Raw genomic sequence first — 26,516 nt, 5'->3', positions numbered from 1 at the left:
ATTTGCTTTAACCAGCAATTAAATGCTGAATTTGGAATTTGGGAGCGCGCGTGCGATGCCGATCAACGTTAAAGCGCGATGAATCACAAGTCTCTACATAAGTAGTGAAATCATTGTGACGACCGATGCATTACAAGGTGTATATGTAACGTGTACAGTGTATATGTCTGTATATTGTACTTATATGTACGGTGCATGTCGTACATTATGCGCCGCAAAATGAATTAATTGTCAATTTCACCGCGAGCGCTGCTTAGCCTACATGGACCGTACAGCGCAGACCCGTTCCCACGAATGACATCACATGTGAATCATGCGCCGCCACCGCCCGCGGCAACGATATGCGTGCAGTACCGGTGGAGTCAAACGTGCCGTAAATACAGTACGGTTGTTAACGTTCGGTTTGTCTGGCCGAGAACTCGGATTGGCTTAATTGTAGTCTGGTTAATTCCGGTAACGAGCGAAACTCTAGCCAGCTAAACAGCCAAATTATCCACCATGCAGGGCCAAAAAAAGAGATGCATGGTTTTTTGTGACGCAGATTGCGCACACCAGTGCTTCGCTGTTCGAGGCCAGTACTGGCGATTTATGATCATTTTATTTGTCCCTGTTGCACACTGTTGGATGGTGTTAGAAACCAGTTTTTGAACCATAAACTAACTGGTCGATTTTCTTTTTTCTGTCCATACATTGTAGTCTGGTTAATTCCGATAACGAAGGAGACTCTAGCCGGCGTTGCTTTCTTACTAGCGTGCGGCGAGAGATGGCGGGACAGGTGTTCGAATTTGCGGACGACGATCACGTTCTGCAGTACAAGCTGGCCGCGCCCATCGGAAGCGGCAGTTTTGGGCAGGTGTGGGAGGCCAGCCAGTGGAGCGACGGCCGCTCCACCCACCGCGCGGTGGCCGTGAAAATCACGGAGCACATCCTGGACACCGGCACGGATAAGGCGCAATTGCGGCGGGACATTGAGGATAAATTGCGCCGGATACGCAGCATCCGCAGCGACAACGTTATCACGTATTATCACGCTCGCGTCGACGATGCGTACGGTCTACTGGATCCGATTCTGCAGACCATCATCGTCATGGAATACTGCACCTGTCAGTTTTTCTACATATGCCGAACGTTTCGCTTCAGAAACAATAATTTTTAAAGAAAATCTTAATTTTCATACCTAACATTTTTTTATTGCGGTTTATGCTAACATTTTTTTATTACAGTTATGAGTAGAACTCAGAGTTTCTATTGAAATGCATATGTTTGAGCAGGAATTGAAAAATACCAAGAAATTATGCGCCCCAAGAAGTTTAAAATGTGTATTAAAAATAATAAAAAAATGCTGAATCTACTGTTAAATTTTGTTCTGGCCACGCCCATTGGCCGTGGCAGATGAAAATATTTTTTATGCTAATTCTAATGTTCTTCTCTCTCCCTGCAGAAAATGAGATTTTTCTGAATTTATAGCCGAAATGATGATGACCTTTGCCATGTTCTGCAGTTGGGACGCTGGACACGGTAATCCGCAGCGCACCGCTCCCCAACGACGAGATTAAGGACCTCCTCCAGCAGATCCTGACCGGCGTGGTGGCCATCCACGCCCACAAGATCATCCACGGCGACCTGAAGCCGGCCAACATTGTTCTGGCCCACGACACCAGCGCCCCTTCCACCGGCGCGCTAAACTCACCGACCTGGACGACCACCTCGCCCTGCTGACCTCCACGACGTCGGCGCAGGACCTCCAGACCCGCGGGAACTTCCGCTACATGCCGCCGGAGGTCCTGGTCGGCGGGCGGAAAGGTCATCCCGTCGGCCGGAAGAGCGACATGTGGAGCGTCGGCTGCATTCTCGTCGACATGTTCCGCCACGGGGAGCCGGTGCGGTTCGTTAAACTGGTGGAAGGGAAGGACATCCCGGTGGACGCGCTGACGGTGGGCGAGGGGGTGGGGCTGCCGGTGCTGATGCAGTATGTCGTGGAGGGCGGGACGCCGGAGATCCCGTATCAGGCGCCGGATGCCGCGCGGCAGCTGCTGAGACGGTGTTTCAGGATGAACCCGAAGGAACGCATTAGTGCGGCCGATATGCTGCATAGTCAGTGGTTCCAACAGGATGACTCTATTCCCCTAAACGTGCCGGAGACCCTCCAAGGTGCTTGTTGACTTATTGTTCGTTATCAATTAATTTGTTAAATTTATTTGATTTTATTTGATTTTAACGCCAGTGATTTTTAGATCCGCGCCATGTGGAGAACAGCCGGGAATTCCTGCTGAACAACGGCGAGGACATTCCCGCTCCCGACTCGGAAATGATCTGGGACGTCGGGGTAAACTGCGGCGCGCGAGTTCTCATGCACCACCGCGCGCACACACATTTCCCGGTCGCGTACTACCGCGTGGAGATCGAGCGCGTCAAGAAGAACGTGGACCCCGGGAAGCCCTTGGACGAAAAGTATCGCGCCCTGTTGCGACGGCACCTTGACCCCGCCCACCGTCCCACCGGCCCCCTCAATCCCCTCGGGCACCTCCTATGCCGCGCCGTGACCTTTCTAGCACAACCGGGAATGTCCCGCCTCTCTGCCGGGATCTCCCTCTTCATCCCGACCCTGGGCCCGTCCTTCCCGGATGTGGCGCGCTGGATGAACACTTACACTCGCGATTACCAGTACGTGTGTCGGGGACGCACCGCCTGGCCGGATATTCGGGCGCTGTTGGACGCCGGGGAGCCGGTGATCGCGCAGGTGTGCTGGAATGAGCTGCCCATGGCGGAGTCGGTGCGACAGATCGTCGCGTTGGCCGGGTACGGGGAGCGGTGCCCGACGACTTTTCCCAATATGTGCGCGGTGGTGCTGCGCGGGTACGACGGGGCCGGGACGGCGGGGGAGCCAAGGACGGTGACCTTTACGCATCCCTTCGGGGATTCGCGGGTGGTGCGCTATGCGGATTTCAAGCAGTATGCGAACTGGGTGTCGGCGCACCCGATCACGAAGGAGGTGCTGGAGTTGTCCGGCTATGAACCGGCGCAGATTATCCACCGTGTACAACGCGGGATGAATGGGTCAAACTGAAAAAGTGCGGATTTTTATATGCAAGATGTTCCGACAGGATGTGAACAGAAAAGCGCTTGTTTGCGCGGTATGTGTCAAAACGTTGTTTTAGTCGTTTATTAATATACCACTAAACGCCCACACCGGAAGGAATAAGGCATCACGCGCATACTAAACGAATGCTTTTGCTTGCTTAACAGCGGTGACCTACAAACAGCGAAAATGCTCCGGTAGATGCGCTAAACACAGTTCTCAAGTACAGATAGTCTCAGTTGTTTTCGTATATGTAAATAATTTGTATGTGTGTACATGCAACGTAAGATTTAAAAAGTGGAAATCGGTCAGTCGGTCCACGGTTTAAAATGTGATAATATAATTAACAGGCAGTGCGCAACAGGAATACATGAAATGTGCATAAAATTGCAAGCACTTGGTCCCAAACTCTTAATAGAGAACTACTCGTAGCAGATATCCTTAAGTCATAAGCAGTGTTTTCGCAGCGGACTGAAATTAAACTGAACATTGGAGGTGAATCTGGAAAACCTTCACTGTGGTCCGTCAAAAGACAAGTAAAGAAATGATGCCAGGGTAATTCCCTTCCACCATCATCTACATCATGGTGGTGGGGATGCAGGCCGATCCACAAGCCAACGGACAGCACTTCTGCCCAGTCGAGCACTGACTATCAGCGAAGCACTGCTGAATACACGGTCCCAGGATGAAGGGCATCCCGGCGGCCGGCGCCTGCAGATCCGGTTTGGGCGGGCAGTGGACGGGCCGTTGCGCCGCTGGCCAAGCCGTCGTCCAGTTGCCGCTGTTGGATGTGGCGTTGGTACCAGCTAACCCTGTAACGAAAGGTCTTCAGTGTTCCTACCGGCACAACCGGCACATTTTCCTACCAGGATACCGGCATAACTTGTACACGTGGAAAGGCTCGTTTAAAGGGAAGTGACCCGGTACATGGCTCCAAACTTGTGTACATGCACGAAAACCTTCGCTTCCGCGCTCTCCCCAACACTTTTTCGCATCGGTTTATAGCCATATGATTTGTATACAGTGGCGTGAACGAAACCTATCCGCGCAAAACCTGGTTGGGAAATTAATAATGAAGCGAATTTCCCATCATATGCACAGTACAGATATATAAAGTCTCATTATGAACCGATCTTCAAATTTTGCACGGAAATGTTCCGTCTGGTGTAGGAACGATCCGATGTAGTATACGAAAAAGCCATTTGACTGTACCAGGTTTCTGCACATGCACAAGTCGTTCGCGTAAACTACTTTTGGCTACACTATGCCTCAAATCAATACATGTACAAAAGCGTGTTTGGTAGTTGCGCGAACAGGAACTTCCGTCCGGCATGTCCACGAAATGTGGAACCATGTACCGGGTCGCTTCTCGTACCAGTTGTCATCGTGGCGTTGCACTGCAACACGGATAACGCAGCCACAACCAACAGCGGCAGCATAAACCACAATCCCATTCTGCAATTACGGCGTCCTCCGGGAAAGGGAAGAATTTCCTCGATCAATAAACGAAAGATTGCGCAGTGTTACTCGTCAATGATTGCATAAAAATTTAACAGCCACCGTTGACAAGAGATCGAACAAAATATTCTGATCGAACAGAATAGCACGCTCGTTGTACGCGCATAAACAGTCATGGCATGCTAGCCCGCTTCACAAATGACATGGCACAAATCGAGGCAGCTCTCTTTTACCCATGTTACATAAGCAAAATACAGTATAAACCGGTCAGCCGTTGCAACGGGATTTCATGGAACCGTTTTGATAGGTACGGTATATGTATGCAACCAGCCGGTTGCCAAACCGGTTTTTTTATACTAGTATCCGTATAAATTTCTAGTTAGGCTGACAGCGCTGTATATCGTACACAGCTTGTCTACAGTAGGCACTCACGATGTACGACTGCGAAACGTACATGTGTTTAAATTACTGCACTGCACTAGAACCCGCAACACAGCTTTCGCACTGACTGTGCTTTCGCACTGACTGAAATCTTATCATCCCGTTTCTTGATAGCACGAACAACACCGATAACACAATTTGTACATAAGATTGTGCGTAACGTCAGACAGCCAGAAACGCTGGTTTAATTTAACAGCGTACTGCCATTAGGTGGCTGATGTAACCAAGATGTTGACGGAAATCTTGAGTATCGTGGCGGGCAGCGCCGCTCTGTACTTGATCTTCTACATCGGTACCTGGTACCTGCGTTTGTCCCAGTACCGTCTGCCACCGGGACCGCTGTGTCTGCCTTTTGTTGGCTCGTTGTTGACGGCCCGATTTACCTTCTTTCAACGACAGCATTATGACAACGCGAAGAAGTACGGAAGTGTCGTGCGCACCCAGATCGGACCCTTCACCACCATCCAGCTCAACGATCCGGTTATTATCAAGGAAGCGTTTAACCGCGATGCGCTCGTGCCGCGCCCGCATTTCTGGTCTATCGAACAGCGCAATATCGTCAACCACGGCGCCACCGGTAATTAAATGCAATTTTCGTACTTATTTGCTGCGAATTTTGTGTACACGTAAAACCTGATATAGATTTTGCCCCCATGTACGTATTTTATTTGTTATTATTTATATGTTCACTGTTCACAGCAACTTCACACGCATATTTACGATTATATCCCTGTAACTTAAGTAGCATTTATAAAATATGACATCCTTCTAAAAATTATAAATGTATAAAAATATAAACATATGGACACAACAGCGAGTAATAATTTTTAAAACTAGATAAAAACCGAAATTTACAAGGTTTCATTTTTAAAAATACATGCATGGTTTAAAATGTATTAACATGTGCACAAACTTCAAATGATAGATTTTTTTAAAAATGTTATATCGTTGCGGCGTTTTAGGGGTGGTTTTCTCCAAAGGCGAAATGTGGAAGGAGCACCGGCGTTTCATCCTGTCGACGTTCCGCGATTTCGGCGTGGGCAAGTTCCGGATGGAGGAGAAGATCGTGGCGGAGGCCGGGGCGTTGGTGACCTTTCTGCGGGCGCAGGAAGGACGGCCGTTGGAGACGAAGGTGCCGCTGAGCATCAGCGTGGCCAACGTCATCGCCAGCGTCCTCACCGGCGCCCGCTACGAAATGGACGACCCCCAACTGCGCTTATTACTGCAGTACACCAAGGAGAATTTTGAGTTCACTATGAAAAAGGTCATCCTGGCGGTGCTGCCGGTGACGCGGTATGTGCCGCCCATTCGGGAGCAGTACCGCCGTTTTATGGAGATTATGGAGGGTCTGTACGCCTTCTTCAGTCGACCGATGAAGGAGCATCTCGATAACTTTGTCCCCGATCGCAACGCTGATTTTCTGGAGAGCTATATTTCGGCGGTGAAGAGCGGGCAATATTCTACACTAAGCAGTAAGTAAACACTGCTAAAGTTATTTCGATTAATTAATGTCCCTAGAATTTGTATATAAATTATATAAATTTATCCGATATTATTTTAAACTAAAAAATTGATTTCGTTAAAAAAATTAAAAGGTGATTATAAACTAAATTGATTACAAATTTCGCAGCGACGGAAATTCCGCTGCTGTTGGAAGATCTGTTCGAAGCCGGTTTCGAGACGACCACCACGACGCTGCGCTGGGTAATGGGCAGAAATTAATTATTAAGCAACCCATGACCTTTACAAGTTTCTTTGTCGCAGGCGTTGTTAATGATGGCGCTGCACCCGGACATCCAGCAGCGCGTCCAATTCGAACTGGACCGACACGTTAACGCCGCCAACGGGGAATTCGCCACGCCCTCGGACAAACTGGACACGCCCTACGTCGAGGCCACCCTCATGGAGGCACACCGCTACGCCAGCGTCGTCCCCATGGGCGTTAACCACTGCGCCCAAGAGGACATCCAGATTGAAGGATACGACGTCCCGAAAGGTTTATACATACACAGTCTGACCTTTATAATTTTGTTTTTATATTTTTACTGGATTTGCACGTCTGTAATTAAATTTATAAGACTTGATTTTAATTCCTGAGTTTTCGTTATTTAGTTCTGTAAGGGTGTCGTTAATTATTAGGAGCGTGGGTGCAAGCCAACATTTATTTCGTCCACCACAACGACGCCTGGTGGGATGAACCGGAAAGCTTTAAACCGGAGCGCTTCCTCAAGGACGGCCAAGTTCAGCCGTCGGATAATCTGATGCCCTTTGGATTAGGTAAGGTCTACCTAATTAAACAGTAATTCACCGGCAGAAATATCTTTGAACTGTATTCACTGTGCATAAATAAATCGAAATTAGCGTTAGATTTATTTCTTCATGGAAACTTATTTGACGACAGGAAAGCGACGGTGTCTGGGCGAAGCACTGGCGCGCGCGGAGCTGTTCATTCTCTTCACGGCCATCGTGCAGCGCTTCGAGATTCGGCTGCCGGAGGGCGTGGCACCCGCCGATGTCGATCTGACACCCACGTCCGGCATCACGGCCGATACGCAGCCGCACCGGCTGTGTTTTCTACCGCGCATATAACGGTCCTAACAACAATATTTTGTCAGAATTCAGTGGAATATGTTATTGAAATTATTACTTTATGTTAACTAGCGATTTGCAGCGGCCAATTATTTTTTCATATTCATTAAAACGGAAAACGATTACTATTCTCGGTTGAATTTCCAGAGATTTCTGCAGTAAATCTGCTGATTAAAGTTTAGCGGATAGCAAAAAGCGAAAACTACGTGTTTGGTTACTTAAAGTGCACGTTCTTCTTGGATATGTAATAGCGATGTAACATGTGGTGCTTTACAACCAATCAACCAGTTCAGTGTGTAGGTAGAATGCGCCATCCTGTGTGCCGTTCGGGATCGATCGATATACAGCATACAGTGGCACAGATTTGTGTGTCGGTGCGTGACAGCATGAGTGCAAGTCCCGGTTCGCTACGTGCGCATATCCTCACTATATACGCATGGTACAATAATGCGATCGATCGATTTGCTATTATACAGCAGAAACGCGGAATCGGTAACAAGTATTTCATATCGAACGGTTGGACGAGATGAACTGCAGCACTACGTACGTGTGCCAAATTAGATTTTAAACGTTTAATCATTTTGCTGGAGATTTCTTTCATTTAAAATGGTAATTATCCTTACAGAATACTTACTTAACTGACTTCTGTGGGTTACGTTACAACTTACCAAGTTTTTATTTAATTATTTTTTTACTAGTTTTTTTTTAATTGTAAGGACGTTGCTTGGCATCTCGTATAATCACTTTGAATATTTTTGTATTCGTTGCCTTTTATGTATTTCATGATCTTCTTATCATTCCTGTCAGTTATCAAAGTTTATGCAGTTTATTCTCAGTTATCTTAGGTTTGTTCTTGCTCTTCCAGTTAGCGGGGATTGGCGTATGGTGTGTGATCGATTCATTTTAATAGCGCGATAACGATATCATGATCTAAATACGGTTAGACGAAACTACATTCTCCACGGTACCCATCACTGAAGCAGCATTACCACGTTGAATTGCTAAAGAGATGTTCTGCTTCAAAAACTCAAGACTACGAATATCGCCGGTTTGTAGTAAAATTCTCTTCCCAATCTCGTTAACAAATCGTTTGGCCGCCGCCATCGCCAACCCCTGTCTCCAGCTCCACGGCGCGCCGGCCGACCACCTGGGTTTCAACGCCGCCGAGGGTGGCCGCTCTGACCCCATCGACCCTTTCCTCCGATGTACAGCTGGTCCTGGCCTGGTCCGAACACGGTCGGCTCCGCGTCGGAGAACAGGGAACGGCCGTCGCCTCTCGTCCCCCCTCATGGTCTTCCTACTCCCCTTCGCGCCTTAGCGACCTCTCCGTCACCACCCGGCCTCCATGAGCACGTGTGCATTTCCATCGCCAACGCTCTACGCGGCCCCCGCCGCCCCCGGGAGAGGCCACGAGAGTGATCTTCAGCAGAGCATCAGGAATGCTGTACTGGAGACTGCTCTCCCGGCCTTGGCGACGGGACAGGCATCCTCGGGGGACGCCCGACGCACCGATGATCGGCCACAGCCTGCCCATGGCGTCGCCGGCGTCCTCCCATTCCAGCTCCGAGCACCGGGCGCCAGTCATGGATGGCCGGGCCCCGCCCGGCAACGACGACGCCGGATTAGAAGCGCACTCGGGTGGTCAGTGTCCTGGCCGACAATTCTGTCCAGGACCCTGTACGTCAACTGAGAAATAGTATGTACAAACAGGCGTAACAGCAGGTAGTAAGAGTATGTACAAGATATAGGTAGGGGCCTCCTACAAACGCCAGCGCACCGGGATGGAATAAGAAAGATGATGTGGCAATTCCGGAGGTAGTCGAGCGAAATTTGCCGCCAAACCCTGTGATCCGCGACAAGATTGTATGCAGAACTTTGTTGTTTGGTAAACGCGGCTAACTCGGTGGACATCTTGCTGTTGATATTTTGCTGACTTAAGAAACCCAAGAAACCTAAGAAAACTAAGAAACCTAAAAAACCCGGAGAACGAAGTTTAAGAAAAAACAACAAGAAGTGTTAAGAAAACTCAGAAACCAACGTATCGAACCGAAAAGCAAGTTGTCGGTCAGCAAAAATGTTTCGACAAACGTCGGTCAACAATTTAGCAGGAACAGCGAATTGTCGGTCAACAATTTGTCGGTCAGCGAATTGTGTATGTCAGCAACATGTGGGTCAGCAAATTGTTGGGCAGCGAATTGTAGGTCGGAGAATTGACTTCCTACCAACGTACTGACTCATCCTAATCTGAAATGCACCATGCTGAGAGAGATGCTGCCCAGGAGGATAGCCGGAAGGTCGTCAACGCGCATTTTCTTCACTTCGGCAAAATTCGGTACCAGCACCTGGCTATTCGGGCATGTCACGCATTAATCGTTAGAGACGCTGCGCAAATTGTTGCGCGGTTTCCTTTCAACACGGTATTTACCATTTTATTTACGGTATTTACGGTTGTTTTTTTATTTGCCAAATTGCCAGGTATCTGATGAACGCTATGGTAGTTGCATTGAAAAGAGCACGTTTGCTGCATATAAAAGTGAAGTCACAGTAGCCTGTAAGAAAAGCGTGACGGTTTTATAAATTGTTTTTGAAAATGAGGTGGAATTGGAAGATGCCCCGGAAGCGAATACTCGAGTTGACCAATTTCTCACTAAAAATTCCTGTTATTCAACTAAATAGATTATTTTCTGTCGCGTTGCTATTTCGAATATAAGGGTTGTTTGTGGTATTTTTTACTATAAAGAATTCGATATCATAGTGACAGTGTTTGGACAAGAAGCGGGAGAACTGAGAGCCCACATTTCGTTCTCGTTACATTCGTTAAGCAGACTATTTGAAAGACGTTTCCTCACCAACCGTTCAAGAGCTGATGTGCTTAAAACTTGTTTTTGTTTGGGCGATGGGTTGATTACATTTTATCATCAAAATAGACAATTTTTTGTTGCCGCCTGTCGTACAGCAAAATTTTCTAACGAAAATACAAAAAAATACCAGATAAAAAGCCGGCATTTTTTTGAAGTCACAAAGTGTACTGACTATAAAACTCCTCCAGCCCGTGCACCATGCAAAAAATATTTTTCTGTTGAAACATCAAGTCCTTCTCGAGACAAAACAGTTAAAAAAAAAATTCGAACAGTTCGAAAAGAAAACAAGAGCTCCTTAATCTGGTGTTTTGCAAATTTGGCCAAAATAAATTCTGATATGATTTCAATTGTCACCTTTGTACACAACCTTATACTGCTTTATTTCCTTTTGCCCACAGAAACAGCCGAGTGGCTGAGTGAGATGGTCTTTTTTTCCGCTTTCTTTCCTGCGAACCACTTATGATTCAGTAAGCAGTTTAGTATCATTCGATAGACAATTTTTTAGCTACTAAATTCAATAAACCGTTTATTTAGAAGATTAAGCCCTGCTATTAAAAATTAAAAATAATATAGATAAAATGAAAATCAACTGATAAACAGATCTAGCAAATTAGCAGAGATTCAAGTTACAGAATCTGACCACCTTAGATTAATTATTGCTTTGACACGTCAAAATACAGGACAGCTAACCATAAACAAACCGCTCTGTACAGACAAAAACGTTACATACGTGTAATAAAAATAAAAAAAAAATTATGAATGAAAAAATTTATCCCCGTTTCGTTCGGCGCAAGCTGCACACCCACATCAGCGGATCCAGCACCATCTGCAGCGAATACAGCGTCCCGATAATCGTGAAGAAATCCCGCGGGAACCCCGTGATCTGCAGGAACGTCGCGGCAAAGTAGTACACATCGGCCGGCACCCAGCACACCACCACCCCCACCGACGTCAGCGTCAGCACCGTCAGCGGCCGCACCTTTGCTCGCTGCGGTCGCTCGGCGCGCGTTGTCGACACGCTGCCCTCCAGCGGCCAGCGGCTACTTTGAATTTTCGTGCGCTGCCACCGCCGCCACATAATGAACCCGTACGCCACGATAATAAACAGCAGCGGCGTAATCCGGTTGAGAAATAATATCGGCGCGGTACCAGCCAATCAGCGCGCCGGAATTATGGCGACACTGCTTGCTATTGGCTGGAACGGTACGCGGATAATAATACAGCATATCGACGAGAAAAGCCGGTAGATTAATTACATGGACAAGGACAGCGGCCGCGATACAGATAGCCACCGCCACGAGGCGGGTGTGACGCTGTTTGTAGGAGACGGGAAAGGTCATGGCCCAGAGCCGGTTGGCGGAGATGAGGACGTGATACACCACCGGCAGGCAGCTGCTGACGGCGTTGTAGTTGAAGAAAACGCATAGGGAAAACCCGGATCGTGATAATAATCCGGAGAATTCATCCAGCAGCCCGATGGGGCGGTTGGTTAAGAGGTAGAAGACGTTGCTAATGTATAGCGCCAGGAGGTAGACGCCGAACGGGTTGATAAACGCCGGGATAGCGCAGTGCACGGCGATGACCGCGGAATTAAGGAAGAAGGAGGCAAAGGTCACGGTGACCTTGACGGTTAGCCATGCCGTCCAGCCGGCGCCCACCGGGATGGAAAAATTCCCGGTGGCGTTGGGAGACGCGATGGAGTTGTTGATGGGAAACATGGTGTGCCCCGATTAAAGGTTGTTGACGAGGATGTACGCTGGATTTTGTTCGTTGACACACTGGGGTGTACGGCAGCGGAAGGAAGATGATCCGCGGCCTGGAGGAATCATTTCCGGTTGCGCGCGGGAGCGGGGAAAATTTCCCCGAGTTGAGGAAGAAAACAATGACCGGAAGTGGGAGATTGGATTGTGCATGAACCGGACGTCATAGGGTTTCTTGTTACTGATTGGAAGTTCAATGCACTAGTTTGAGAAAAACGGTTAAGCGAAATCCAGGTTAAAGGGAACGATAGTGTATAGTGTTACGCGCCAGGTAACGATGACACAGATGCGATACTTCGGTAATCCTTCGCTGTAATGATTTAATATTAGAAACACTCAACTGCATTGACAGCTATAGGGAATTTTACTTTCGTAAGCTGATAAGTCTAACACAACACCGTCTACACGGTATAACGCGCGTGTTTCTTATAATGCGATTACCGATGTATGGATATAATATTTTATTAAACATCCTACGGGATAAATAGACTATAGCGCGCTTCCATCAGACAGGAGCGTGATGGTGAAGAAAACATGAGTGATGAATATGTAATGATGGTTAGCGGCGTCGTGCTGACGTCCTCCGATTGCATATTGTCTGCTAACGTACAACGTCTGCACCCGGTTCAGCCGGGGATTTTATTCGACACCATCCGCGTGAGCCTTCCAGCCACGCGCCACGGTGTCCAAAACACGTTCAACGCTGTGATCAGGCGCCGTGGCTAATTGTAGCCCGTCGGCATTCACCGTCTCGATAAACCGGTATCGATCACGGCCTGTACAAGCCTGTCCCGTAATTTCCTGCACATAAATACAACAAAACCAAAACGCCAAACTCTATACAAAGCCGTGCCACGCCACACTGTTTAAACACGTAACATGCATTCGGCTGGCTGGTGGCTTGATGCAGGCCAGACTTTAATGTGAATAATCGTAATTGCCTGGCGGAAGGTGGCTAGAAAACGATCGATGCAGTAATCAAGCGCCAATCAAACTGCGCAATTTAGGCCGTGCGGTAAACGTAGTGAAGTGGCCATCGATTTAAGCGCTAACTTTGCTCTTTTGTACCTTTACGTAGGAAATTACGGGACGGGCTTGTATTGCATATACTGTCATATGCATACTATTATAGATGCCGGTAAAGCGTTTTTTTTTGTGATAATTGCATTATTAGTATAAGCTGATTGCAACGGAAGTAATTAACGACATGGTGACCTTTATCCCTTCCCGGAAGCACGCACGCGGCTGCTTCCATGAAATTTGCGAGCGTTGCTGCTGTTAAAGTAATCACGAAGGATTTCTCGTAACTGTCCTTTAACTAATCATCGATACTCTTTACAGTATTTTTCCAACGATAACCATAACGGACAAAGTGGACTTCCTACAGAGCTCAACATTCGGCCCAACCGGGTCAAGGACAGGACTCGATATGCTGATACTTGTACATGGTACCAAACTCATGTTCCGGACGAAAACTGCCGGCTTCGCGTATTCCCAAACACTTTTTTGCTTTGTTCTATGGCATTCTGTTGCCAGATGATTTGTAAAGTATACATTGGCGTGAAAACCGGCTTTTATGCGAAACATCCGGCTGAGAAAAGATTTCGAAAGGTTCAAGGTCATGCTAAGCACAGTCAGCTGTGCCAAAAGTCTCATTATGAAATATGAACCGATCTTCTCCAAATTTTCTATGGAAACGGACAGTATAAACCAGGTTTTTATTCTGTTTTTCAACTTTTAAAATTCTTTTTAACCTACCTGAAAAATGCTGAAATTGTTTCACTACGAGAACGATTTTAATATTTATTTTCCCAAAAAAAGCGGTTCGAAATTTGCCGAAAAAAGCAAAAATAAGGGATAACCATGCCTGGCTCATGCAGTACGAGCAATTACATTCATAGTTGTACTAACTGCAGTTATCTCATTAACGCTAACGCTTTCTTCTCGTGTATTTTTGGGGTATCATTATTTTAACCATTGTCGTACAAGATACAGAAAAATCCACAGGATTTTTCATATTAAACAAGTAAGAATTCAGACAGACCCGAACAAGTTACAGTTATTGTTTATTTTCTCATTGAATTAGCATAGAATAAACGGGCAAGGATTCCTACACGAAGTATTGTATATGCCCATGAGAAACCCAAGAAGATTACGTTTTGGTTATAAAATGCAAATTGTCTGGCAACTAAAATCGTGTGGATTTTTTGATAATTTTCCTTCATCTTTTACTATACAGTATATCACATATAAATACGAATCGTCGCATAAAAAATTCAAAAACTTGTTTGGTGATCTGGTTATTGTCCTTTGTTTTTGTTATGCTCCTGTAAAAGGAAACGACATGTAATCATGAAGACCATTCTATACGCCGCTAAGTATGCCAGAGATTTTCTTGTAAATTAAAATTTAAGAAAACGTAAAAAGCACCTAAGAAAACACAAAAATTCAAGAACAAACACAGAAATATGGCTGCATGACCTTTGTAGTTAATTACCGCTTACGTACGCCGGATCTTTGTCAGTGAGCTTTATAGGCGCGTGACCTTTTGACCCGTGACCCCCTGGGTCTTTACCTGTGTTTGAGAAACTGGAAAATCATAGCAATAATTACTAACTGAATGGGAAATGCAATGTACTTTTCAAGATAGAAAACAACCTACCCCACTGTTCTGCGCTTTACATGAAAATCTGAAGGTTCGCCCACATCGTCCAGAGCTATCCTTACCGGTCCATTGCAGACACCGGTTATACGGTCCCGAAGACCGGCCAGCGATCACCGCGGATGGCAACGCTGCGCGTCCGTTTTCGTCAAAGACTAATGAGGTTGAGAATAGTCGTTTGACGATACCGGACGCGCGGCATTTTACGCCAATGCAGTGCACATAAATCGCCCAGCGATGGACTCGAATAGAGAAACTCTTGTGTGCGCAGGATGCGTTAAGACGAACCGACTACTTTTTCTACAACTGTTCTGAGCTGCGTGGTTTCCTATAGTTATAAAGACATCGAGAAATTTATTAAATATTTGTGCCACATCACCTGCAACAATTTTACTGGAAATTCTTAACGGTGAATTTGCAACGATTTGGAAACTGAATCGCGTTGTTTGCCGGAACGATGATATTAATTTTCGCTGTTTGTCAGTCCGACGGAAATGACCATCGCTCATCTTCCGTCGTTTTCCCCAAATATCAATATCTGCGTTAGCGAGCGTTAACTGAAACAGGCAAGACAAACCTTCGTTAATCTCGCAGCGTAATTAATCTGGGGAAATCACCCGCTCTGATGCTGCGCCTCCCCCAATTAACCTGCTTTCCATTTAGCAGCGTTATCCGCTGCTTAAAAGCCACGGTTACCATGTAGTGATTTCTTATTCCGTTGAGGGAATCGCTCCAGCCACACGGCGGCTGTGGCTGGCGGGTCAGTTGCCGTTGTGACCTTTGCGTAGTTCGCCATCGAACACCCATTCCGTTGTGTCATAATCCATCGCCTTCATTCATTCCTACGCTATGTCAGTATTAATTTCGTGACCTTTCATTCATTATCCGCATTAATTTGATGACCTTGCGTTATGGTCAGCATTGATTTCGTGACCTTTCATTCATTATCCGCATTAATTTGATGACCTTGCGTTATGGTCAGCATTGATTTCGTGACCTTTCCTTATTTTCAGCATAAATTTTATGACCTTTCATTATTTTCAGCATTAATTGTGTGACCTTTTATTGTCAACATTTATTGTGACCTTTCATTCTTGCGGCCATCACCGTTGCAGCCATAACTTGCCACCTGATTTTTGCCCACAGTATGACCTTTTCCATGTGTATCGCATAGCACAATTTCGGACAATATTCATTCCGTCGGACCGCCAGACCAATTTAACCACCTGACCGGAATTAAACGAAGCGGCGCTCACTTTTGTGATACGAGAAAACCGGTTTCTCGGTCGCTGTTCACAAAACCGGTTTAGTGCGATACATGCGTCGGACCGACTAGAACATGAACACGCTTTGTGTGAACAGAGAATCGCTGGATTGCGCTTTTAAGCAATAATCTTTGGTGGAAAGGAAATATTGTCCTAGAATGATATACCATCCGTAATAATTTTCACCGCTTCATTATTCTATTACGATCGTCCACGATACTTCCGCTGGTGACGTTTTTTACTGGCCGCAATCGCCCGTCTATTTATCTGCCTTGGATGATGCTGGACTTGGGGAATCAATCATAACTCGTCATAGATGGCTACCATTATCACAGTCATTTAAATTTGCTTTTGTAAATTGATTGCATGCCCATTGTTTTAAAGTAACGCCTATTTTCAATGTTTCGCTTGTTTGTTTTTAGAATGTCTGTAGTGTTTTGATGAAAATGCATAGAATATAGTAGTTACGAGCCAAGCGGTAGATACGCACATTCCCAGAAATTGCAATACTATGTACAAATGTTAATCCCATAATCCCATTTAATCGCTTCGACCGCTAGTTAATTACGCCGTTATAAAATATGCCTCATGAGACTGCGCGTATTGGGCACAAAAACCTTGCAATTCAGCTTTGTTGAACAAAATATACTCTGCAAAGAAATATACAGAGAAATTGATAGAATGTGGCACACGCAACGTAGGAGTAAAAATCGAATAATAAAATCAAAATTTTTAATAGAGTGCAACAGAAGCACATTCAATGCGCATAAATCGTCAACACTGGGTTCGTACAGAGAAGCGCTGGTTTGCGCAGTATCCGCTAAAACGAAGCGCTTATTTTATACATTCTTTACAGCACAGATTTTCTGCGGGAACTGTTCTCACGGATGCCGGTCGTTCGCGTAGCGGTTCATGAACAGCTTGTAGATGGTCAGAGTGGCCGCGTTATGCGGGAAGGCCCGCAGCAGGGTGGGCCAGAGCCCGCGGGCGAAAACCCGTAATCCCTCCTTTTGATAGCTGTGCCACACACTGCCACGCGCTGCGGTAGTGTTCGTCGGCCTGGAAACGCGACTTGACGACGTCCTGCGGGAAGCAGGCTAGCCAGGAGACGGCGCCGGCCCCGCCCCCGGCCAGCAGCAGCCCGGCCACGCCCAGTTGTCCGGGGGTGCCGTCGGGGCGCGGCGATGGGGCCATCCGGCGGCTGAGGTACTCGAAGGACCAAAAGTACGAGCCGAAGCCGGGGAGTTCGCGGGCTAAGGTCACGGTGAAACCGCGGAAGACGGCGCGCAGGCCGTGGGCGCGGTAGCGGGCGTAGAGGAAGTGGGCGGGGCTGCGGTATAAACGCGTTGGGCGGCCGTGCGTCGCACCGTCTGTTGAAGGCATAATAATTACGTACATATATTATTATACAAATATACATACAACTGCGTATATAGGTTAAACCGGCTTTTAACGTAATCGATTTATTTCATTCAAAACTGAAATTTTCATTTAAATCGTTTGGAAAGCTAGAATTTGTCGGCAGCTGGATTATAAAATGGTTTGTTTTGAAGCTTGAAACGTACTCGTAAAACGCTTGCAGGTATGATTTCAGTTCTTATTAGCTATATACTGCATATGATGTACAGCGAAAAAATTGAAAAAAAGGAAAAATTGAATAATAAAATCATCCAAAAAGGAGCGCATCCAATGCGCATAAATGGAGTGCACCGGGTTCCAACAGGTAAGCGCTTGTTTGCGCAAGATGCGTTAAAACCCGGGTTTGTACTTTGTACAAAAATGGGTGACCTTTCGTACTTAGTTAGCGCATATAATTTACGTGCAAGACCTTTATCGGTTAAGTGTGCGTAATTCTATATACGGCTTATACCGCGATTTTCGCTTGCTTACCAATGACGCCCTGTATCTGCATTTGTGTTTTGGCCAGTTCCACGGGACACGTGACCAGCGTCTGCAGCGCCCCCGCCAGCATCCCGGCCAGCAGGTGATTGGTCAAAGTGTCGGCGCCTAAATACGCCATCCCGGCGCCGTGCACACTGAAGACGATGGCGTTCTGCGCGGCCACACTGACCAGCGGACTGCTCATGCCCTTGTACAGGCCGCGCAGGGATTCGCGCTGCAGTGTCGCCAGTAAGCAGTGGGTGGTGCCGCGGAAGAGGGGCGCCGCGGCGTTCTGCGTCTGCAGACGCACTTTTATTGTGTCGAAGGGCTGCGGAGAAACATATAGGCGTGAGTGACCAAAGAAAGCATCAATAAACTGTCCGTGCGTTGGGGACATTTGATCTGGATCAAGTGATTATTATCGCCACACACATTACGGATGTTTTTCGAGAAGCGCGTATCAGCGCGTGGGATGTGACGTAATGCGCGCATCAACGCGCACGTTGTTGACAAACAACGTAATAAACACTTTGCCTATAGAATTAGAAATAATATTTTGACGTGCTCGCTTTCTGAAAGTTAACAGTTATTATCTGTGCAAGCAATTTTTAAAAAAAGCCTGTTGAGCCACTTGAGTGCAGCTGTATTAATCGAGAAAAAAACGAAGCCTGTGGAAAAAAAGGATTTTTTAAAATACAAAGTGTTTAAGATTGGGAAAAATAGCAAACGCGTACAGAAAAATCACTTAAAAAAGTTTGAAAACCCTTCGGTGTTATTTTGGCAATTCTTCCCCAGTTGCTGTGTTCAAACTTCAAACAAATTCATTTTTTTCTACATTTTATTAGCGAAGAACGTTTATACCTAACTATATGAATAATATTAACTGAGGGGCGTAAATGCCGGGAGATGCAAAATCCGGAAACCTGTTTTCGGAAAGCCCTTTGTAGTACTTTAAGAAAAAGTTTTCCTAGATGAATATTGTGGTTTCGTACACCTTGCGCTGCGTACAGCCGCCCACGTCTTCTTTCTCACCTGACCAGCCAGGATCCCGGCCATACCGCCCAGGGTGCCAGCCAGCAGCTCGGCGATGACCGGATGCATGCCTTGTTTTGTTGCCCTAGACACAACAGCCTGTGCTGTGCAATATATCGTGACCTTTGGCCAAGTGCAAAACGCGGACTCTCCTCTGCCACTTTATCTCGATAAACGTTGCCGGTGTACACTATCCATTTCGGGGAAGGAAGACGCATACATAATACAATGTACGTGGTACATCCAACATTTAACCATATAGTTAAATTTCGATTTTAGCTGGAATATTAAGTAATGCCTGAGCATAAGACGTCGGGATGTTTTTATAAGAAGCATTTCAAGACGATCAGGGCGATAATCGTAAAGAAAGGAAGTCATAGGATGCATGACAATAATTGAAGAAACGACAGTAGAAGGCTGGCCGCTTTTTCGTTCCCGTCAACAAGCGCCTGCTTGGTAAGTCATTCTTACGTAACCACTAAGCTTGTACACCGGTTGTTTACAGAAGGAATCACATGCGCTTCCGCTGTAGTATAATCATGTATTCGTGTGTGTACTACAATACTGCACCTGTATTTGCGCGTTGAAGCTGCACCCCTCCATTGGCTGCTTTATCGCCGTCTCCACAGTTTACCATTGTCCGATCACTGCGCTACTTTATGAGTATATTACACGGCGGAGATAAGGAAGCGTAACACCGTATTATTGCCAGCAAAGGTGCAGCTGCGTTTACTGTAATCAAGCACGTTACTAAGATCAAGATGTATTTTCCCGTTGATTCTCATTTATAATTACTGCTCATGACGGCTTTCACAGAACGCTTTCGAAAAGCACGGATGACCTTTCGCTAAATTTGCGCTTTATGCCACTGGGAAGACAGTTGACGTAAGGATCTTGATTTAGTCACTTCGACGTTTCTTAACAACCGATCAACTGCACTATATATTTCAAAAATTCACCATCGCAGTTATTCCAGTTTCATGAAGGTAGTTTCTTTACGGTAATTTTTAAATAATGGTTTAACAATGTCCTCATTTTGTGTTTAACTTTTAAAAAACATGCAAATTACAATCACCGCTCTGATACTCCGTTAAAAGAAAAACTGTGATCGCAGTTCCAGTAACGTGCGTTTTTTAAGCTGGCGCAGACTTTTTAATTACTTTAGATAGATTTTTTTGCTTGAGCATGTGAGATAAGTACTTGTGATTTGCACATTAACGTGTAAACTTAAACGCAAATGAGTACTAAGTAAAACAATTTTTGGAATTTTTGAACCTTCCGGACATGATACATGATGGATTAGTTAAGCAAGGGAAAACTTAATAATTAATTTTTATCATTTGTAAATTCTGCCGAATCACGGTAAATCTTGACGGTATCCAGAAGGTGAGCAATCGGTGTTACGCGGGTCGGTTTGAAATTTAGCTGATTGAAATATAATCGCCTTGTTTATCAGCCTATATCTCCACAGATGCTGCCATTACAACCAGTACCGTCAGTATCTTTATTTGGCTGTTTATTCGTCCAACGGAAATGACTGCCCGCTATTACACTCAGCTGTTCTGTTAACCTGGAGAAAATCGATGCGCTAATGGATCTTTTCCCCAATTGACGTGTTTTCCATAACCACCGCCATCGGCTGTTTAAAGACCGCCGCTGCCACCGGGAAACGCTGTCATTCCGCTGTACGGGAATCGCCTCAGCCACGCCGGTGGTTGGGGTCAGTTGCTGTGTGACCTTTCCGTAGTTTCCCTTCGAACACATCGCGTCAACCTCGGTAAAAGTATTATTTCCGTGACCTTTTCCTATCATCCGCATTATCGTTGAAGCCCTAATGTGTCCTATCGTCATCGCCAGCCACCGCCAGTGGATGACCTTTTCCCAATTATGGCTGCACATCTTGCAAAGGTCATCGTGCCTCGTCCCGATCTCATCCATTTGACATACCGCTTGTTTTTCCTCCATTGCACTACTTTATTATTCTCTTCACTATTCGAAGATACTTCCATAGTGACCTTTAGTACTGGTGACCGTTTGCATACCCTGGTGCTGTAGGATGCGTGGAAGTATTTATTATTCATTTTATCATTGCTATTCAAGCCCCTCTCGCAGATATCCGGCCGCTATAAGCGCAAGGCATTTAAACCGCGCATAATAATGTTGTACCACATCGCACGGTAGTGCAATCATGGCAAATCATACATTACGTGGCCACATAGTGCACGTGTGATCACGTAGTGTAGTGTCATGCCCTGGTGCAATGACTCCGCAACATGTTGGACGCATCAAGAAGCGCATGTGAAGAGGGATTACAAAAATTCCGCCTACAACGGTCTAGAATTTGCGAGACGGACTTTTACTTGTCCTCATCATGTCGCGGCTCATGAGAACAAGCGTGCTTCTGTTAATTGCATAGTCGGGATTTCCTGCATTCCTTCTTTTTCATTTAGCGCCTTTACCGGTTTAGTGTTTTTACGCTTTTGAAACTGCTGATGGAGTATCGTGTATATTTCGTAGGTAGAATAGTTACGAGCCATGTGGTCTAGACGCACACTCAGCACAGGCAATTATCCTTTTGGTATAATCGCGGACATAATTCGCGTAACTTGGTTATGTATACTGTAGACGCTCATAATAAAATGTTGCCCCAAATTGTAAATCCACGCGGCATCACAGTAAACTGAAGTTCATACAACCGTGCAAACATTCAAGCGAAGAAATGACCTTTGTGAACACTGTTTTTATGGCTAATACGCCAGCTATCGATAAATCTGCAGACTCGTGCTATGCTCATAGTCATGGGCCATGGCCAACTGTTCAAACTAAAATTTCTGCGAACTACACAGAATTAAGAAAACCAATCCGAATTACAACCAGGTTCATACTTAACACCAACTTAATATGCCCACGGTCTTTGCTAGTTGGCAATTTTCCGCTCGCATTGCCGTTGGGGTTGGGTGATATCCACCGTGTTGTGATGGCGAGCCACTTTTCTCAACAATCAATCATTTTCGCTCTTTATTTTACAACCAGCTATCTATTCCAGTTTCTGGACGATATAGATTCTTGTACGTAGTCCGCACTTTGCATTTGACGTTGACACAAAAATCTGCCAATTACAGTACGACGATGGATCTCAAATTCGAAGCGAATCCATTTCGATAAAACAACTTCGCCTCGCGCAGTGACTCGTATATTGTACTGGACAGCTCATTGGTTGTCAACGATTTTGCGATTTCGAGTATCAGTAATTTAATCGCGCTTTGTACGTAGCCGTGTTCGTGCTAGCGTGGTATTCTAAATTTCTAAAATCAATTTGGTTGTTTATCAGTCCGTCGGAAACGGCGTACTGCACCTCTCGTATTTCACCGTTCTTCAAAGAAATCGATATCTACCTTGGTGATCGCTAATGGACACGGACCAACCTATCCTCCATTAATATGCAGTTGTTAATTGCGTATGAATATGGGGAAAATCACGCGCTGACTGCGCGGTTTCTCTAATTAATCTGCTTGCCCGTCAACCTCCGGCATCCGCTGCTTGGAAGCTTTCGTTGCCACTGGGAATAGCTTTTACTCCGTTGCGGAAATCGCCCCAGCCACGCAGCCGGACCCCAGGCAAATTGCGTGACCATCCCGTTTCCACCGAACGCCCATCCCTTTCTACTCATCGGTTAGCGCCTTAATTGGTTATTTCGCTGTGTCAGGGTTCCCGCCCTGCCCTTGTATTGTCGTCAGCGTTGTCGCCGTGCTGATTGATATGACTCATCACGTCATCTCCCATCACCGCGTGAAGATGGGCCAATCCTCAAACACAGCGGTCTCTCCTGTATCATCTCATCCCGACTTTAATCTGTTCTCAAACTTTAAATGGGTGCGAAGTCCGGCCTGTTCAAGTGCGAATCTGCAAACTCGGTCAGTCTGTCGACAGGCTCGTAGCTACACTGTCGCTATTGTCCCAGCTGATTCCGCTTCGTGACCTTTGTGCCAACCGTGTTCGCCCGTGCATCTGACGCAACCGCATGTTGCTGGACTTGTGGATGCGTAATTATGTACTTTTCAGATTGTTCACAACATGCTAGTCGATCGATAGTTGTTCTCTGTCTTTAAATTGCTGTTGATAATTTGTTTCTAGTGTTGCTGTGTATACTGCCTCTTAATCTCTTGGTCCCAATGCAACGGTTCGATTGGTGCAGTTTATTGCTTATACGTTTTCACGTTTTTTTGTATGGTTGTGGTAACTTTGAGAAAATAATTTGTAAATTTGTTACGAGCCAAGTAGAAACGCATACACACACTGAACGCAATAATCCAAATTAGAAACGTAGCCATCTTCCGGTAAAACCGGCAAAGTCATGCTACACTCAGGGCAAATGCATTCCGCGAACAGCAGTCACAACATGGCCAACCGATTAGACACCGTTACATCCGCTTCAAGAAGTCAAGCGAGTATTGTATATCTAGGGAAGCGTTTGAGCAACGTTTACGCTGGAGGCCGTATAATTATCGTGTCAGAACAGAGTTCGGTACAAAGTCGAAAAACCTGTATGGTTTAGTATATTGAAGCATTATCTGACAGACGTTCAGCACAGCTGTGTTTACACTTTACACACTGGTGTCGCACACTCGCACCGCCACGTATTTATTTAGAATTTCGTCCCACCGCAATCAACGTTCATTATCCAGTATGTCCGTCACGGAGATCCCCATTATCGACCTGACATCCTACTGGTCGCCGTCTGGCGATGCGGACGGAAATTTGGCTACCACAGTGGTCAACACGCTGCGCCAGCATTCGTGTTTCTTAGCGCTGAACCACGGTGTTCCACAACACAACGTAAACATCTCCTTTAACAACCATTCTGCAGCGACTATAAATAAATTTTATTATGTATACACAGCTGGACGATTTGATGCATCAGTCCCGGGAGTTCTTCGCACTTCCCTTGCCCATCAAGAATCAGTCGGCCCGCGATCCAGGGTTTGCGCCTTGTGCGGGATACGTGGGTACCGGGGTGGAGGCGTACGTACAGAGGCGTTCTCATTGGTCAATTCAATTTTACGCGTAATGCTGCTGTTGGTTTGACGGTGGTTTATCCGGGCACTGTTTTATAGAGAGCCGGACGTCGCTGCACCGGAATTGCGGGAGTGTTTCGATCTGATGCTCAGTTCCCAACCAGTATGTGGAATTATTATTGATTGATTATTGTATGACAACCGGGTCATATTCAGTTTTTTAAATCGGTTCTTTTACGAGTTTTGTGCAAAGCATTGTACAGGAGAGAACTGCGTAACAGCCGTTTCTCATAAGCTGATACAGCACATGTACAGTACTGTGCAGCCGGCTTTACGATGTGTACATATCGCGTACATTAACTAATGTACATATCGTATACATTAACTAATGTATATAATATCGTGTACATTAACTAATGATGAACACGGTTTGCAATTAAGCAAAATTATTTATTTAGCCAGCGGCCGATCCCGTGACCATCCGTCTGCTCGACTGCATGCGCACCGTCAACCAGTCCTTCCACAAACTGACTCTGGCCCTCTTCGACTGCATCAGTCGCGGCTACAACCTCAACGCCACGCAACGCGACGACCTCTTCGCCGCGCACCAGCACATCGGCGACGTCAGCCGCAACAGCACCATGCTGCGCAGCGCCTTCTACCCCGCCATGGCAACCACCCAGCTCACCACCCACACCCGTATATCTCCCGCACACCGACTTTGGGACGATTTCCTTCATTTACCAGGACGACGCCGGCGGTCTGGAAGTGGACCCTAACCGCGGCCGCTTCGTGCCGGTCCACCCGCTCCTGGGGGCGGTCCTGGTGATGGCCGATGATGTGCTGCAGTACTGGACGGCCGGCGAAATTAAAGCGCTGGTATGTGACCATTAAAAATTAATGCCATTAAACAGCTGCTAATAAAAATCTTAGAATTAAAGTGGTTTTGGTAGTTTGCTTTAATGAAGTGTAATTCTGCGCTAGTAACACTGCAGTAACATTTCCTTAAATACTCAGCAAAACAGTCAGAGTGATTAAACTTCTGCGTAACAACATTTCCTACAAGGTTGGTTTAAGACAAAAAGCTGGGTGTCCAGGATCATTAATTTTAACAAAAATACTGTAGGTAAACCAATAAATAATAAAAACCTAATAACCCAAGGGTGCTTCTCCAATTCGAAGCGAATCTAGCTTTGGTACCGTTGCTCAACCGCACGAGGTGGCTGCATGCAGTGGCCACGCCTACAGATACGGTACGCGAAGCCACCTCGCGAGGTGGAGTTGCTGTATCGCAACAAGATTCGCTTCGAATTCGGGACGAGGCCTAAGAATAAAAAAATCGTACTACAGATAGTAGTTCGAAAATACAGTAGGTAAGAAAATTAAAAAAAGTGTTGGATTAGATAAATGCTTTAAGAAATAAAAACTTAATTAATTCAAGTTAAGTAAATAGTTATTGTATTCAGGTGTGCTTATTTTAAGTCGATAAAATTTTTTGGTAATAATAAATTAAGCATGTTGTGACCTTTTTAGAATCATCGCGTGGTACCGCGCCACGACAACTACCACTGGCTGCGCCAGAGCTTGATTTTCTTCGTCGATCCCGACTATGACGCACCGGTGGTGCCCTTTAACCAGCCGGATGCGCCGCCTAAACTGGCGAAGGATTTCGTCTTGCAGCGTTATAAAGCGGCTTTTGACCATTCAGTAAACACATAAATTCCTTTTCTCCATCAATAAGTCCAGTAAATTTTCAATCGGTCATATAGATTTTTTTACAAATATTATGTTTAAATTTTACAATCAGACCTATCTGTATTTACAAAAGAATTTTATCGACCGCAGCGCAGCGAAGGACCTCTAGCTCAACAAAACTAGAAATCTGTCGATCTGTCTGTCAGGTTAATGGGTTACCTGCTACCGAGATGAAACTATTAAACTATGGAAGTGGAAGGTCACTTTTTATTGTATCGTCACTTTCATATTACGTCGTACAAACTACCAAACTACCAAAATCCATAGACAATTGGATTTTGGTAGTTTGTTTGGCTATGAGATTTTAGATATCTTAGCCGGGTCGGGTATCTTATCTTTCATAGTTTTTTCTTAGAATTCCCAGATTTCCAAAGATTATTTTCTTAGGGGTTTTTGGAATCGTCAACACTCTTGGCGACGAAAACAACTCAGCTACACCTCTTACTATTCAATTACTCAGTAACTGCACAAGCTACAGGAAACTCAACAAAAACTATAATTGGCTACAAGAGAAAAACTACAGCTGGCTACAAGAGACCTTTTGAACTACCGGTGGCTACACGAACCAAAGAAGACTACACAAGCGACTTGTTACTTGTTACCGTTATAACCCTAGACCAGATTGGCAGTGTCCGAGAATTCGATCCTGGCTGACGGCCTGCGCTAAGCCGCGCTGACACGTCCGCCTCCGGCGGACGGCCTGCGCTAAGCCGCGCTG

The 26,516-nt window shown here is 45.9% G+C and overlaps 6 protein-coding genes across 7 annotated transcripts; 4 read left to right on the top strand and 2 right to left on the bottom strand.

The window, feature by feature from the left end:
* Positions 1-466: 466 nt before the first annotated feature.
* LOC129588916 (uncharacterized) lies at positions 467-4,027 on the top strand. Of its 2 annotated transcripts, XR_008690547.1 has the most exons (4): positions 467-1,103; positions 1,502-2,151; positions 2,235-3,134; positions 3,547-4,027. XR_008690547.1 is itself a non-coding variant. In XM_055483335.1 (3 exons), exons 2-3 carry the CDS (start codon positions 1,770-1,772, stop codon positions 3,065-3,067), a joined length of 1,215 nt encoding a protein of 404 aa, XP_055339310.1. In that variant the 5' UTR covers positions 467-1,103; positions 1,502-1,769; the 3' UTR covers positions 3,068-3,311. The 2 variants fall into 2 exon arrangements, 1 of the variants encoding a protein (XP_055339310.1); XM_055483335.1 differs by lacking the exon at positions 3,547-4,027 and having other exon boundaries at positions 2,235-3,311.
* On the top strand, positions 764-1,719 carry LOC129588908 (uncharacterized). Its single transcript, XM_055483326.1, has 2 exons — positions 764-1,103; positions 1,502-1,719. Exons 1-2 carry the CDS (start codon positions 764-766, stop codon positions 1,717-1,719), a joined length of 558 nt encoding a protein of 185 aa, XP_055339301.1.
* LOC129588917 (uncharacterized) lies at positions 3,231-4,953 on the bottom strand. Its single transcript, XM_055483337.1, has 2 exons — positions 4,455-4,953; positions 3,231-3,891 (listed from the first exon to the last, which is right to left on the bottom strand). Exons 1-2 carry the CDS (start codon positions 4,531-4,533, stop codon positions 3,656-3,658), a joined length of 315 nt encoding a protein of 104 aa, XP_055339312.1. The 5' UTR covers positions 4,534-4,953; the 3' UTR covers positions 3,231-3,655.
* A 113-nt stretch (positions 4,954-5,066) lies between these two features.
* Positions 5,067-7,769, top strand: LOC129588911 (cytochrome P450 2J6-like). Its single transcript, XM_055483329.1, has 6 exons — positions 5,067-5,555; positions 5,941-6,450; positions 6,609-6,682; positions 6,743-6,974; positions 7,118-7,255; positions 7,380-7,769. Exons 1-6 carry the CDS (start codon positions 5,207-5,209, stop codon positions 7,565-7,567), a joined length of 1,491 nt encoding a protein of 496 aa, XP_055339304.1. The 5' UTR covers positions 5,067-5,206; the 3' UTR covers positions 7,568-7,769.
* Positions 7,770-16,731: 8,962 nt separating this feature from the next.
* Positions 16,732-19,349, bottom strand: LOC129588895 (mitochondrial basic amino acids transporter-like). The gene is given in 4 exon segments (XM_055483311.1): positions 16,732-17,135; positions 17,137-17,485; positions 18,006-18,324; positions 19,029-19,349. Coding segments are annotated over 4 exon segments (876 nt in total). The 5' UTR covers positions 19,098-19,349; the 3' UTR covers positions 16,732-16,996.
* Positions 19,350-23,622: 4,273 nt separating this feature from the next.
* LOC129588947 (uncharacterized) lies at positions 23,623-25,717 on the top strand. Its single transcript, XM_055483376.1, has 5 exons — positions 23,623-23,864; positions 23,929-24,050; positions 24,143-24,206; positions 24,502-24,922; positions 25,577-25,717. The coding sequence occupies exons 1-4, from the start codon at positions 23,715-23,717 to the stop codon at positions 24,820-24,822; spliced, it is 657 nt and encodes a 218-aa protein (XP_055339351.1). The 5' UTR covers positions 23,623-23,714; the 3' UTR covers positions 24,823-24,922; positions 25,577-25,717.
* Positions 25,718-26,516: the final 799 nt, after the last annotated feature.

This window comes from Paramacrobiotus metropolitanus, unplaced genomic scaffold (genome assembly GCF_019649055.1).
Source record: "Paramacrobiotus metropolitanus isolate TYO unplaced genomic scaffold, Prichtersi_v1.0 Parri_scaffold0000032, whole genome shotgun sequence".
NCBI lineage: Eukaryota > Metazoa > Tardigrada > Eutardigrada > Parachela > Macrobiotidae > Paramacrobiotus > Paramacrobiotus metropolitanus.
Note: the sequence above shows the minus strand (reverse complement) of the source record. Positions and strands in the feature narration are given on the sequence as shown.

What these genes read in the sequence shown, in the direction of transcription:
- LOC129588908 (XM_055483326.1), top strand. Translation starts at nt 764, where the DNA reads ATGGCGGGACAGGTGTTCGAATTTGCGGACGACGATCACGTTCTGCAG. An exon ending in CGTCATGGAATACTGCACCT is followed by an intron (nt 1,104 to 1,501) that starts GTCAGTTTTTCT and finishes CATGTTCTGCAG; the next exon opens with TTGGGACGCTGGACACGGTA.
- LOC129588947 (XM_055483376.1), top strand. Translation starts at nt 23,715, where the DNA reads ATGTCCGTCACGGAGATCCCCATTATCGACCTGACATCCTACTGGTCG. An exon ending in GTGGGTACCGGGGTGGAGGC is followed by an intron (nt 24,051 to 24,142) that starts GTACGTACAGAG and finishes ACTGTTTTATAG; the next exon opens with AGAGCCGGACGTCGCTGCAC. An exon ending in TGATGCTCAGTTCCCAACCA is followed by an intron (nt 24,207 to 24,501) that starts GTATGTGGAATT and finishes TTATTTATTTAG; the next exon opens with CCAGCGGCCGATCCCGTGAC.
- LOC129588916 (XM_055483335.1), top strand. Translation starts at nt 1,770, where the DNA reads ATGCCGCCGGAGGTCCTGGTCGGCGGGCGGAAAGGTCATCCCGTCGGC. An exon ending in CGTGCCGGAGACCCTCCAAG is followed by an intron (nt 2,152 to 2,234) that starts GTGCTTGTTGAC and finishes AGTGATTTTTAG; the next exon opens with ATCCGCGCCATGTGGAGAAC.
- LOC129588917 (XM_055483337.1), bottom strand. Translation starts at nt 4,533, where the DNA reads ATGGGATTGTGGTTTATGCTGCCGCTGTTGGTTGTGGCTGCGTTATCC. An exon ending in CAACGCCACGATGACAACTG is followed by an intron (nt 3,892 to 4,454) that starts GTACGAGAAGCG and finishes CTTTCGTTACAG; the next exon opens with GGTTAGCTGGTACCAACGCC.
- LOC129588911 (XM_055483329.1), top strand. Translation starts at nt 5,207, where the DNA reads ATGTTGACGGAAATCTTGAGTATCGTGGCGGGCAGCGCCGCTCTGTAC. An exon ending in CGTCAACCACGGCGCCACCG is followed by an intron (nt 5,556 to 5,940) that starts GTAATTAAATGC and finishes GCGGCGTTTTAG; the next exon opens with GGGTGGTTTTCTCCAAAGGC. An exon ending in GCAATATTCTACACTAAGCA is followed by an intron (nt 6,451 to 6,608) that starts GTAAGTAAACAC and finishes CAAATTTCGCAG; the next exon opens with CGACGGAAATTCCGCTGCTG.